This window comes from Zootermopsis nevadensis, unplaced genomic scaffold, assembly GCF_977971745.1.
Source record: "Zootermopsis nevadensis isolate Lab colony 2312 unplaced genomic scaffold, Znev_1.0 Znev_ptg000057l, whole genome shotgun sequence".
NCBI classification, from domain to species: Eukaryota; Metazoa; Arthropoda; class Insecta; order Blattodea; family Termopsidae; genus Zootermopsis; species Zootermopsis nevadensis.
In genome coordinates this window covers 981,418-995,804 of record NW_028259188.1, presented here as the reverse complement: position 1 = coordinate 995,804, position 14,387 = coordinate 981,418, and the positions used below count along the sequence as shown (strand labels likewise).

At 38.8% G+C, this 14,387-nt stretch overlaps 1 protein-coding gene across 4 annotated transcripts in view; it reads right to left on the bottom strand.

Moving 5' to 3' along the window:
- Positions 1-7,090: 7,090 nt before the first annotated feature.
- sfl (N-deacetylase and N-sulfotransferase sfl) overlaps positions 7,091-14,387 on the bottom strand; it is a 91,895-nt gene continuing 84,598 nt past the window's right edge. For all 4 annotated transcript variants that reach the window (XM_087361391.1, XM_087361394.1, XM_087361392.1 and 1 more), the window contains exon 17: positions 7,091-14,242. In XM_087361391.1, coding sequence (XP_087217517.1) covers positions 14,132-14,242 — 111 coding nt within the window. In that variant the 3' untranslated portion in view covers positions 7,091-14,131. The remainder of the gene's footprint in view (positions 14,243-14,387) is intronic.

Genomic DNA, 14,387 nt, shown 5'->3' with positions numbered 1-14,387 from the left:
GAGTTAATTCCATGGAGCACAGCCCTTCAGATGGTCATGAAATTCCCTCAGTACCCAAAGGATTATTATCATGTTCACAAGAGCCTGCCACTGACCCCCAACCCGAGGCAGGTGAATCCAGTGTACACCCTCCCACCCTATATTATTAGGATCTATTTTACCATTATCCTCTCATCTACTGAGTGGTCTCTTGCCTTCGGGCTTCCCAACCATAATTTTGTTTGCATTTCTCATCTCTCTCATGCACCCTACAGGTCTCACTCATCTCATGCTCCTTCATTTGATTATCAATATTTGGCGACGAGAACAAATTATGAAGCTTGTCACTGTGTAGTTTTCTCTCCCCTCCCACCCCATCATCCCTCGTAGGTTCAAATGTGCTCCCGAGCAAGTCGCTAAACTTCTACCAGACTACACGGTTCAACGACCCAGAACACACAGCCATCGTCAGACTCACAACCACGAAAACTTCGACTCCTACACAATTAGGGTTGTCCCCTTATAATAAAGGATTAAATTTCATACCCACACAAAACAACAGGTATATTTTTGTATATTTTGAACTTTACATGTTTTGTAGCAGCCAGGAATATAAAAGATTCCAAACTACAGCATTACTTGAATTTAACCTTTATCAGCTATGGAACATCATATCAGAATTCTACTGAACAGTTAAAGTCAGGACAGCAGGGCCAATGTACAGAGGTTCAAATCCCGTACCCATACAATAAAGTTTAATCAGCTCTTAGTTTGTTCATTTATGCAATTCTTTACCAACATTCTAAGATATTTGAAGTTTAAACATTTTCAAGGGCTTTACATGACAGTTCTGTCCTATAGTAAGGTAATGAGGAGTGTTCATTGCATCTACTTCAAGATCAACTTCCCTTTCAGCCTCTGCGTATTCTAGAACAAAATAAGGAGCAGTGGTGACACAGAATCTTCATGTTTGAAACCATTCTGAACAGGAAATACATCAAAGGAAAAGTTTACCTGTAGGCACAGAGATCTTACCATAGGTTCCATTTTAATTAGCATGAGTACTTTCATGCTTATGTCAAATGCAATTAGAATGCTGTATAATATTTCTCCCCTTGGTAAATCACGTGCTGTCTTATAGTCTCTTACGTAAACGACAGCTAATTTAATTCCACTATTTCCATAACACATTATTTGTGGTCAAAACATATTATTTATCTAGTAGTTTCAAATAAGTTTCCTCTGTCGTAAAGTATCTTAACCTGCTTTTGATTTATTCAACTTTTCCTCAACCATTCCAGCTAGAAAACAACTTTCTCTTCTGTTTCAGAATTCCACATCAAAACTTGTCAAAATTTCCAGTGCTCGATGCTATGTACGATCATTACTTGATACCATCATTAAATCACTATGAATCATTATATACACACATATGTGTGTTTCTTTCTGCAATATTACACCACACTCGCTCAAAATAACCCTAATCAATTACTTCATTTGGTTTGTCTTCACCCTGTGGCACCCCTTTCCAAAATTGTTCATTCAGTGCATGAAGTTCACAAAGTTTGTGTAAGTGGAACATGGTCACTTAGGTTTATAAACCCTTTTTAAAACCCCTTCACATAATAAAAATAAACTAAATTCAAATTTCAATTAACAAACTATTACATGTAATTAAAAACTCCATAAATTCTATATTCTATTAAACACATACATTCTGCATGTCAACACTTCTCTTTCACGAGTATTTAACAATAGGCCCTTAACAAAATTAATATACACATTAATCGAACGAGGTGTACACTTATGTACATATCATGAAGGCAAATTTACATTCTTGTGAAACAGATTTCATTTAGTGACTCATGCACATAACTGTTCTTGAAGTAAGTGCTGTGGCCATGGACAATACATCGGCCTTGTAGATGTAAACAACACACGTCAAGCAACCACCTAGCCAGAGGTCCTCATCTTTTTATAGGACATATAATGGATAAGGATATGGCCCCAAGATGGCTGTCTTCTGGGTTGTCGTGCCACGTAGTCTGGTAGAAGTTTTACCAGCGTCTCTGAGGTCCTTGCTGCCTCCGTCATCAAGCTCATCGCCCTGATGATGGTGGCAGCAAGGACCTCTCAAACATCACACTACACGGCGCAACAACCCAGAAGACGGCTGTCTTCGTACTCACCGCCATCAGAACCTCAAATCCTACGATATGGTCCCATTTATGTAGACTTGTAGCACAAGAAAATATTTTGCTGATAAAACTGTATCAAAAACTTTCATGTTATGCACAAACCTTCCAACTTGCACAGCCGCTCTGCATAAAATTACTCAGAGAGTAATATCTACTTCATAACAACCAGCATACGTAAACAAGAGCACACATTTTGATTCCTGAAGACGTACACAAATTCTTAATCAGGACAATTTTACTCTCTGAAGTGTCTGTTAAGTGTTGTGTGTGAGGCAACGAAGAAGGTTCGGTTGATTCTTGGGTTGTTTACCAATGCCGTTACAACCGCTGAAACAAATTATGAATGGTGAGAAGGGAAGGAACTAGAAACAGGTGGCTGTGGTCCATCTGACGTTCACTCCGAGACAACGCAATACCTCAGTCAGGATTAACTCATTTCCTGTCCAAAATTCATGAGAAATTGCTGACACATAACATGGGGACAAGAACTTGCTTTTCATTAGCCTGACGACAGTGAGCTTACTACCTGGGGGTGCTGCTTCCAAAAAATTTGATCCTCAAAGACCATAGAACCTAATATTAAACATGGGAGATTTAAAATGGAGACTGAAATTGTATGTCAAGACCGCCTACTCACTGTACTAAGTATCATGGCAAACATGACGAAAAGAAGATCCAAACATTCCTACCAGAATTTCAACCTCAGCCTTGCAAGCCCATAGCCAGTCACTGTGCTGAGTGGCACATCACAGTCACGTATTTAAGACCAACAAAATAAATATTGGGATTTGAAAGGCTAGACTCTGCCGGCATTACGAGACGGTTTGCAGTGAAACTACAGGCCGGTAGTCAGCTGATACACCAAAGAGAGTCACATGAAGCAGACGCAGTTAGGAGGTGCATCACATGACAAATGCAAATTGTTTAAAACATTTTAACAGAATAATAAATTATGTTGTAACTCTGTGAGAACAAAGACAACTAATATATTATTGATTCTGAGCACACAACACTGCATAGAAACTGGCCTCTTTTAAGTCTTCTTGTGCAGAAGTTCACTCAGAGAAACAAAACAACTGTTATCATTCTCCCTCGCTTGGAACCTAGTCGAGTACTAGAATGCATACAGACAAAAGTCAAACTGCATTTCCTCCTCGCCATTCTCCCCCACGAATATCAGCAAACGAAGTGTTAGAAATATCAATAAATCACATACGGTACAATGATCGACAATTTAAGATCAATAATACACGTAAGATTAGTATTGTCAATAATCAAAGTTACAATTAACACAATTTTAATACCATGACAGGTTCTCCTTCATTCGTCATCTTTCAAAACCGCTAAAGAAACAACTTTCTCCTTGCATCTGACGCCATGTGCCATAGTTCTATGACCGTCACCGTACAAACTGCAAGGATGAATAGGGCATTACGCGTGTTACAGCAGAATAGAGGAACTGTTTATTACATACATCTTACATGAATCACAACACAAACTGACAGCTTACAGACCTCTCAAAGGAATAAGGTAGGATTCACAATGAAGCAACAGGTGACAGGAAAATACCAAGGGCACCTTGACACAAGTAAAACGGGAAGACCACGAACGAAGCGGCGTCACAAAGTACAGATAAACAGAAACACTAAAAAAAATTGGCATATGTGTAAGAGCAAAGGAACTTTCAACTGTTACACGAAAAAATCATTAACAGTTGTGGAAACATCCACAGATGGTGAAGATATGAAAAAGTACCAACAGATAACTTCAGAGTAGCCAAATAGAGCACAGCGCACGCAATCACTCTGATTACACATGAAGAGAACCGGACAGATCACTATTCATCCAACAAGCACTGATCAATGGACTCGGGAAGATTCCTTCTTGATAACGGCGCCTGGTCACTGATGATGCTGACATGGCAACTATGCTACTTTCTACAGTAGGAGGAACTGTTTTGTGAAAATCTATCAAAAGTATGTAACCTTCCTCAAGGTGGTTCTAGGAAAACAAAAAATTAAAATGGTGACCAGAAAATATTTTGATCCAATTTCAATAATTCATACGTTATATACAGATGCATCTACTAGCAATATTAATGCTATCAAAACAATTCTCTTCCATCAAAACTCCAGCACACAACAAACCAATTGAGATGTTTTCAATATTAGCTTTTACACACTACACGTATTCTAAAACAGGATCTTGAGAGTGAAACGAAATACAGAATTAAAAAGAAGAAGATAAGAACTTCTTCGCTTATATACAGAGGAGGATTTAAAAGTAAAAAAAATTATTTTTATTTTACGTGGTTCGACTGCAATTGTCTTACAGAAATTTTTGGGCAGAGTACATCTTGCCGTGACATTATAAGCTACAGTAAGATTCCTCCAGCAAGATTATAGGTTGCAGCCGAGGAACACTGTCTAAATATCAATAAATATATTCACAATTCAAAATAGGCTCACCTCCAAATTTTCTGCTAAAGAAGACAGTGACATGAACACAAAAGGATTTACTTGGGTCACGATTTACGATTTATAGAAATACACAATTAATGATTTAGTACACTTTTGTGGAACACATCCATACCTGCTTATGCAAAATTTTAGTGTTATAAAAATGACCTTCCCTGCAGTGCTGCTAAGGAATGAGACACGAGTTAATACGATAAGAAACCTGCGACTGTTTCCCCGACAAAATTGTAAATCATAAATGTGTTATCTCATATTGTCCAGCCATCACAAACAACTATCAAAAATGGGAATAGTTGTATGTTGATGGATTTTACAGTCATAAATTGTATGATACTCATCTGCAAATATTCCATATTAAGAAGCCAAGACACTGAAAGGGCTCAACATTCCTTATGTGAAAGTTGCCTTCAACAAGAATCTCTTGAGGTCCCATAACGCAGAATAACATTCCAGAACCGAGGCTCCAAAAATAAACTACAACAAAACATTTCATGTCAGATCAAACAGTTGACACGTGCGGTGAGACCAGACATTAAAGGTTAATCACTCAACTGTTAAGTTCCATACAAGTCTGACAACATCACCATCATTTACCCTTTTATCTCCTACGTGGAGGTTTCTGATCTAATTTTTTAGGCATTTTTGTAGGGATTCCTCGGACGAGTGATCAGCCCATCGCAAGGCCTCTACCAAAGACATGGGTGAGAAATGGCCACTCAATTTTGCTTACAAAACATGTCATTCATGCTCGCAAGGTTCTTTTACACGCCATAAATCTACGACATGAGACCAATGGCTTTACTTCCCTTCCGAAGGCAGTCATGCTACAGATTTTTGTCTGACATGCGGTTCCTAAATTTTACAGATTTAATTTCTGTTATTATTAAATGACTTTCAGGATAAAATACAGGCAGAAAAACATGAACGAGTAAGAGTGGCAGAAACACACAGGCAACAGCACAGCGCATGGCTCTGAACTGGGCAGTCGGAGACGCTACAGACACCATCAAACGCTACAGGAAGGCAGACCTAAGATAGAACAAGGGACGAAAACAGATTGCTGTTGGCATCATAACACCGATAGGCTGCCCCAAACTGGACACATGTACAGAGCACAGACAACTCATTTAAGCTAAATGAAATTTGAGGTTTCATAATGTTGAAAAAGTGGATTGTTATAATCTGAGTTATGACACTGCATGGCCTTGCAGGTGGTTATCAACACTGTAACCATGCACAAGACTACACACCATCGTAAGCAAGGAGACGGTAATCCATGATTTTACGCTACTTTTCCACAACAAGTCATTTCCTGAAGCAAACTACTTTCAGGACATTGTCCATCGTCGCAGATTTAATAAAACATGACGTTTCGAAGACTGGAATCTATCTCAGTCTTCAGGGAAAAACCTACTCTACTGGGTCCAATCGATAGAGCTAGTCCTTATCAACAGATAATGTCCAGAAAGTAGTTTGCTTCAACAACGCACCATCGTCACAAACCTTCATTATTAATTATTTTCCTGATGAAAGACTCTCGGGCCACAAGCCACGTCAGGTAGATGACAGGTGAATAAACCGTATCAACTACCGTTTCGAGAACAATCTCTGTTCTCATCCTCAAGGCTGCTGGGTAACCAGTCCATTCCTTTGTTGCGCCGCCAGCTGATGGGAACTGGCGGAGGAAGACAGGTAGTGATAATGTTGGTTTATTGACCTTTCAGCCACCTGACACGGCTTGTAGACCAAGAGTCTTTCATGAACTTCACTAGCCGCGAAAGCTTCACTTTAATTAAATATGTTGTATATGAACATTTCACATTCTCTTCCAAGAACACAAACCTAACATTATGGGAGAAACTAGGCCATACTCTTGCATAAATCTGTACTTACTCACATTATAGTTCCTGAACGATCTTTGACTGGGTTTCAGTTGAAGTTGTTTACGGTTGAGTTTTGACTTAATCTGGTTCTGAATCAGAAAACATACTCTGAATTTTGTCATCTCAAACATCTAAGATTCTATACATTTCACAATCCGCAAGACAAAAAGCTGAAAGTAAACCACACTACACTACTGTACCATGATTAATTGTATCTGCATATTACAATTAAATAATTACCAATTACTGAACATAAAATAATAATATTTTAATATTTTCCGTCAAATCACAATTTTAATAAGATAATAAAATATAAAATATTTAAAATATCATTTCACATTCCGCATCGAATGATCGATTTACAAATTGGAATGTCTCTTACAACATATTTTAAATATTTTATATTTTATTATCTTATTAAAATTGTGATTTGACGGAAAATATTAAAATATTAACCTAATTCACAATATGACGCAAATATACTACCTTATAAAATAATAAGGCAATGAAATAAAGGAACATAAATATTAACATAAAATAAAACAAATCCAAATTAGTTTCAAAAATAAAAATATATTTGCCACATTAAATCCGAGACACATAGTAAGTCTTTTCATATGTGATCTGAAGATCAAGTTCACCTTAATTACTGCCCTTACTGTAAATATGGCACTTTGAGGCGGAGGCTCACCGAAACTACATTCAAAGGTATAAATTAACAAACAATGGGCCTATGAAGGCATAATTGTGATGATGTGTGAGGTTGGTACTAATTCCTACCACCAGGTTTACATTAATTCAAGTTCACAAATTACATTTCTTTTTTTAGGGGGAAAAAAACTTTGTCTGCGTTAAATTTGTTGAACTTAACCTCATTGAATGGGGCATACAAATACATGATGGTATGACAGGCATAATTTCTTTCCTTAAGGAAGTTAAGCAGACTAGAAACAATCATTTGTGCAAGAAGGTGTTTCAGTTGTAAGTTAAATGTTGCTTTTGAAGTAATTGAAGCTTATATTTTATTCACCGTGTCCTCGTAGGAACTTACCATTCTGTTTTCTCACACTTCTGAACACTTCTAAAACTACTCAACAATACATCATTGAACCAGAGCACGTGACTTATGGCACAACACAGTGGTAGTTACAGAACGGTTCACGTAAACACCGAACGTAAGCTCAGATTAAGGTAAACCCAGCCCCAGAGTCAAATCACACATTTACTGTACACTCACATGATTGATAAACCTTTGCAGTCAACACCTAACCTAAGCCTCATTAAACACAAAATTTGAGTAACAGTAAGATGGCGCTGCGGCCAAACTTTGAGACAGTCGAGGATGAATGAATGAATGAACGGAACTCTGCGCAATATCACGAAACAGGTAAAAGGCAGTAGCTAAAAGTCAAAATGTTCCGATAAATATCGAACACATTGTGCAGCCATTACTGCCCCAAACTTACAACACAGCATCTGTGACGGACAAACCCAAAATCAAGGAATTCCATATATGTTGGCTTCACCAGGAAAAAAGTTTTCATCGTAATTTTAAATGGAACATTTACAATAACAATATGGCGTCTAAGAGGAGGAAGGCAACCCCTCAAGCGTCCAAAAAAAATCTGAAATTATATTTTTTGATCACACTTAATTAAAAACAATAGGTTTACTGGTAAAACAATCAATCTCTGATCCAAAAGCGAGGTTTACCTGTGGATCTTACCAGAATAACAGTTCAATCACTATGTTTTATTTACATTCTGGCTTCTGACAAAAACAAAAGCAGAAATTATGGTCGACACTGTTTGTGTTTACTAACTACAAAAAATAAAGCCTTCTGAAACATGTGACAACCAATCACGCCACAGCTACCAAAGTTCAGAAACACGCGTAGTAAAATGACAATGTCGCAGAACCTGTTCACCTGCGGAGAAACGCGGTAAACAACGCAGCCTTCCATCCCTGCATGACGATGCGGTACGCACATGCACGCTAAGATGTTTATATGAGTTATGGTTTAACAGCACACAAATGTGCAGAATCCACACAACCAAATGTTTGCTTGACACAATTTGTTTTCTTTATTTCTCATGTTCCTCACTGGGTACTTGTTCTGGTAACAAACCCCCCCCCAAAACCTCTTTCCCACCTGATTCGTACCATTGCTTTACAACCTTTGCTGATAACAAGGTTTGTACTGAGATTAACCTTAAATAGCCATACATTTAAGTTTAAGAAGGGAAAAATAAAGAATGTATTCATAAATTAATCTAAAGGCAAAGGAATTAAACACTGCCACAGCACAAAAAGAAATATTTACTTGCATATATAACACTTTATTTCAGCCTGAAAATAAGTGTTTGTTTCTCGATATGTTACGTGAATTTTTACATACATAATTTAACGCCCAAGTGTTTGAAACACAAGGATTTCATTCGTGAAGTATCAGCTGCCAGGTACTCACTTGTTGGCTCGGGGCAAGCTACACCTTTCACTTCCCAGCCTATAAATCCAGCTCCTCACACCCTATTGGCATATTCATCGCCCTGATGATGGAGGCAGTATGACCTCTGAAACGTTGGTTAACATCGACCAGACTACACAGCGCAATAACCCAGAAGACGGATATCTTCAAAGTTTTTACACTTTCACAACTTCTGCGTGTATTATGAGTCAATTTGCTGCCACAATGACTAGTCACTACTGACATTCAGTTGCGATTTCTGTGACCCCAACTACCAACTTTGAAGCACGTGCCGAATCATTACATTCATACATTGATAATAAATAAATTAGCGCGTATTTGAAGCTTTTATATAAAGTAGACATTAGCAGATAAAAAATGTGCTATTTTTACAAGTGACGCAATTACTTTTAACACAAGTTATTCCTGTTTCAAAGGTCAGCCATAACACTAAAGTCCAGTACCAAAGCTCAATTTTTGCTTACACATCCCTTGTAAAATTTACATGCCCTCTATACGTTGTAACTGCTGATACTTTGTGCACCACAACAGCTGACCTGTGTTCACGAGGCGTCTGGATCAAGTCCTGGTTGGTCATTACAGGCACGTCATGAGCTTACTGTTCCTTAAAGAGTACGTAAATGTAGATAAAACAAAGAAAATATATGCAAGTAAATATAAATCAATGGAAATACAAGAATGTAGCCCTTATTTCCTTTCAGCATTAAGTATAATTTGTAAAAGGCTGGCCAATTACACTATTTCAGACGTTTAATTACAAGAATGCTGCCAAAAAAGCAAATGCTTGAACCAGCCGCTGACACGGCAGTAACAATTCAAACGATGCGTCACCTCACGTTTACATTCACGTCATTCAGTTCCGATAATGATGGGGTAGTCTGTTCAGGTCTTCGTGGTCACTGGCCTCTTTGTTTCAGCTGCGAATCATACTCCATCATGACGTACTTTGAGGACTTCTTACTGACAGTGGTTTGGCATCAAACCTTTCGCGACAAACATTCAATGTTTTTGAGTAACTTACTACCTCCATCAACAGAGGTCGGGCAAATAGTGTATATATGTTACCGGCAAACTATGAAATCCGGCAATGTATAGAATGCCTAAAGTCGGTAGGCAAAGTAGGAAATTCAGGCTTTCTATGGAATGCCCACGCATTTTATAAAATGCCTAGAACTTTTAGGCAATGTATGAAACAAACAGTTTATTTTATAATTTGCCTAGGTATTCTATAGAATACCTAGGAATTTTATAAAATGCCTCAGATTCTTTAGGCAAAGTATAAAAGAAAGGAGTTTCTATAATAAAATTGATACAGTTTTATTTTATATTTTATATTTGCAAAAACTTAATATAAAACCTTTTTTTAATTCTCAAAACTTTTGTTAGGTTAGGTTAGTATATAAAACGAATTTTTAATTCTCAAAACTTTTGTTAGGTTAGGTTAGAATATAAAACGATTTTTGTTTAATTCTCCAAACTTTTATGTTCAGATTCTGTAGCTTGGTGTTTTCGCGACTATCTTTCACAACCTCCATCTTGACAGCTTACCCAATCAACTTTGATTAATTTTAATTTACACAACCAAACAATATTAAAATTATGATTCATTTCCTATTTTGCCTACTGACTTTAGGCAATCTATACATTGCCGGTAAACATATACACACACAAGGTCAATCACGACACCTGATATACCAAACAACGACCATCACTGAATGAAACCCACTCCACTGAAACTGAGTCAGGACCCTGGATCTACATGCTCTTACTTCTTAAACCAGGTTTCAACGAATGTAACCAAAACTTTGAACAACTATGTTTTCAGTGTACTGCCTGAATCACCTACCCCACCATTTCCATACTGGCCATGCAAGTTCCTTCACAAACTAACAATTAATATTACCAGATAAAAATGGTTTCATGCAAATCTTTAGCACAGCTTTAAAGGCTGTCCTGGAACTGGATTCGGGTCCAACATACGTTATAATTCTGAAAATCACTGGGGTGTATGATCTGAAACTTTCATGACGACTAAGTACAATGAATTCTTCTCGGGCTACCAGCCATGTCAGGTGATTGAATGGAGAAAAATGTTGAACTTAAGTACCCTGAGGACAAAGATAAAGAAGGTTCTTGAAACGTCAGTGTTTTTATCGATTCGACCACCTGAAACGGCTGTTAGCCCAAGAAGAATTAATTATAATCACTGGGGGTCTTCATTTTTTCATTCCAGAGCGCTGGTAGTGGCAAATATGTGCACAAATTCCTACTCGTACGTAGCAATTTCTCCTTTCAGTATTTTTTTTTTTTTGTACACAACTCGAATCAACTGAAAACCAATGTAATTATTTTGACATTGGTATATGCACACTTCAGTTTCTCATTATAAATCCAGACTTATTACAAACGAGATACGCAAATTAAAACACTGACTGTAATCAAACTGTATGTATACAGAGCAAAGGTTCTCTCCGCATCCTCTGTATTTTTTAATATGGGTAACATGGCACAGAAGTTAACAGACTAGCACAGATAATTTTTCTTGCATGTATTTAACTTGTTTAAGAATAAACCTCCATCAAAATATGTCACAGAAGGACTGGACCGTATCTCGTTCACAGACAGATCGGTAGCCGCGTACGGCCAGCAAGCAGTGCAATCATACAGTTTTATCACAATAAACTCTTTATGCTGAATACTCACTTGTAACAACCCTGGACTTAAATCGTGTGATGAGCCTGGGCAACCACTCACAGGCAGGACTTCAATGGATGGGGTTCGCATTTGTGCAGGGTTCTCGGTCTCTCGGTACATCAGAGAACGACGAATCCCCGAAAGGTAAGGAAAACACAAATGTCCACACAATATATATACTTACACCTATATACAAACTGTACACATCCGTTTTAGGACCCATACAGACGACAAATAAAAAATGACACATTCATTCTCCACTGAACCATGCCACTTCCTCATGTCCCCCCCACAACTCCTTGTGATACAGCCAGATCAAATGTAGCATGACAATCATGCTACAAATCTTCACATGAAGTATTACATTCAGACATTTCAGTCAGCAGGAAATCGAGGGCTAGCAAGTCTGTGTACAACACATGAACGGTGTATCTGCATCCATTAGTCTACAGCGTGAGCTACAAAAGTTTCATGCCGTGTAACCTCGTGCGCTACACATTCTCATGCAGTCAAAGATCCACATCAGCGCTCGCCTAAGAAGCTGTTGAAAACAGCGCTGCATACAATTGCCGCAGTTAAACGCAACTTATCACAGCTCAATTTTTGATTTTGCAATTTGCTTATCTTCAGGCCTTCCTCCTAGCATCCAGAGTGAAACGGAAGTACTCCTTAAGTGTGTAATGTAAATAAATTAAATGTTATACTGGATACTGGGAATGAGCCGGGATAGCTCAGTCAGTATAGTGACTAGCTACGGGCTGGACGACCGGGGTTCGATCCCCGACGGGGGCAGAGGATTTTTCCTCTAGCCTCTGCGTCCAGACCGGCTCTGGGGCCCACCCAGCCTCCTCTAAAATGGGTACCGGGGTCCTTTCCCGGGGGTAAAGCCGGCCGGGGCGTGATGCTGACCACTCACCCCCATCTAGTGCCGAGGTCAAGGAAGGGAGGAGCTATACCTCCTCTCACCCCAAACGCCTACATGGCGTAGAGTGGGACAAACTTTACTTTTACTGGATACTGGGAACGACCCGTTCTTCAAGTGCCTGAGCACTGCGGGTCCCAATTTGCGTTGGTTTTGATCTATGGACATTCGGTAGGACTCCTTGGACGAGGGATCGGCCCGTCGCAAGGCCTCTACCTGTACACAGGACAGCACAACACAGAAAACGCGGACAAACATCCATGGCTTGAGTGGGATTCGAACCCACGGTCCCAGCGACCAAGCGGCACAAGGCCCACTCCTCGTACCACGCGGCCCCAAATGTTATACAGAAATGTAAAATATCCGTTCTTGCAGAAAAATCTGCAGACTCAAAATCATAATTAAAATTAAAATCATAGCCTAAAATATCACTTTTGAACCAAGGCAGCCAATATGCATTACTACGACTTTAAACTCCTACAGCCTGCTCATTTGAAACCCACGAAGCCGCCAGCTGGAAATATGGTTACTTGACAATAAATGTTGAGAATTATTATAAAAATGGAAACAGACCACTGCAGTTACAAAAAAAAATAGAGACTCTACAGTGGTACAGGTCCAAGCTCAACGTGTCAAAGAACGTTTTGAAAACTTTGCGAAATACCGTTGTGCTTTGCTGTTAAGGTAACCTTAAAGTTTTCACATAAAGTACATTAAATACTCAAAGGATAAAAACATGACAGTTGATGGTATCAAACAGATAAGATTATAAGTAACCACACAACCTTCAGCTGGTGCTTAATGTAACAAAATTGAAAGTAAAATGTTTCTGTTTTGGAGAGAGAAACCCAATTTTCATTCAGACAGCTTACACGTCGCATAACCTGTATTCTGTTACAATTTCTTTGCTGGGATAAAATAACAGATAAAACTTGGTTTCAAATAAAATAACACAAGTCAAACAACGCTCTGTTCATACTTAAGTATTGTAGCACGAAAGAACATATTCATTTTACGATACTGATCAAACTGAAAACCAGTGCCGAGTGCCACGTGAAGCCGAAGACCTGCATATCTGAATTGCCTACTCAATGCGTAACTGCAATTTCTCATCCTGGAACAATATTCACAAACAAAACTTCAACTGCGCAAAATGCAATTTGGCCTTGAGAATTTGCTTAAAATGCCAAAAAAATTCTGGTGATCCCGCCCTAAAACACGTCTAAAAACAGAACACGGTAGGAAGTGGCATGATCCAAAGACATGAAGATTTGGAAGCACATCCAAATAATACTACACCACTTGATTCGCCTGCCGCAGGTACTAATATTCTCTTCGGTTTAACGGTAACAGCTGCAGAGCTAAGTCTACTGGGGCACGAGATCTGTCCACCACATTGTCAGAAGACCAAGCCACTGGACATACCTTGGTCAGTCACTCGCTAACTCATCTGTCCACATAAAACACCTTGCTACAGGTCCACTATGGCGTCAAGCAGTTACTGTATCACTGAGGTCATCTTTCAGCCACTGCGGCACAGATCTATACCCCAGCCGCTTCAGTAGCTTGACGAGAGCCGTGTTGTGCGACAAGTAGTACCGCTGTGAACACACACGCAACATACACTGTCAGAGAGAAAATGGGTCTTGCACAAACCCCACATACTGATTTCAACAACAAGAAGCTACCATTTTAACAGCTTGAATGATGGAATTTCCTGAAGATTTCCGTCTTCTGGGTTGTTGC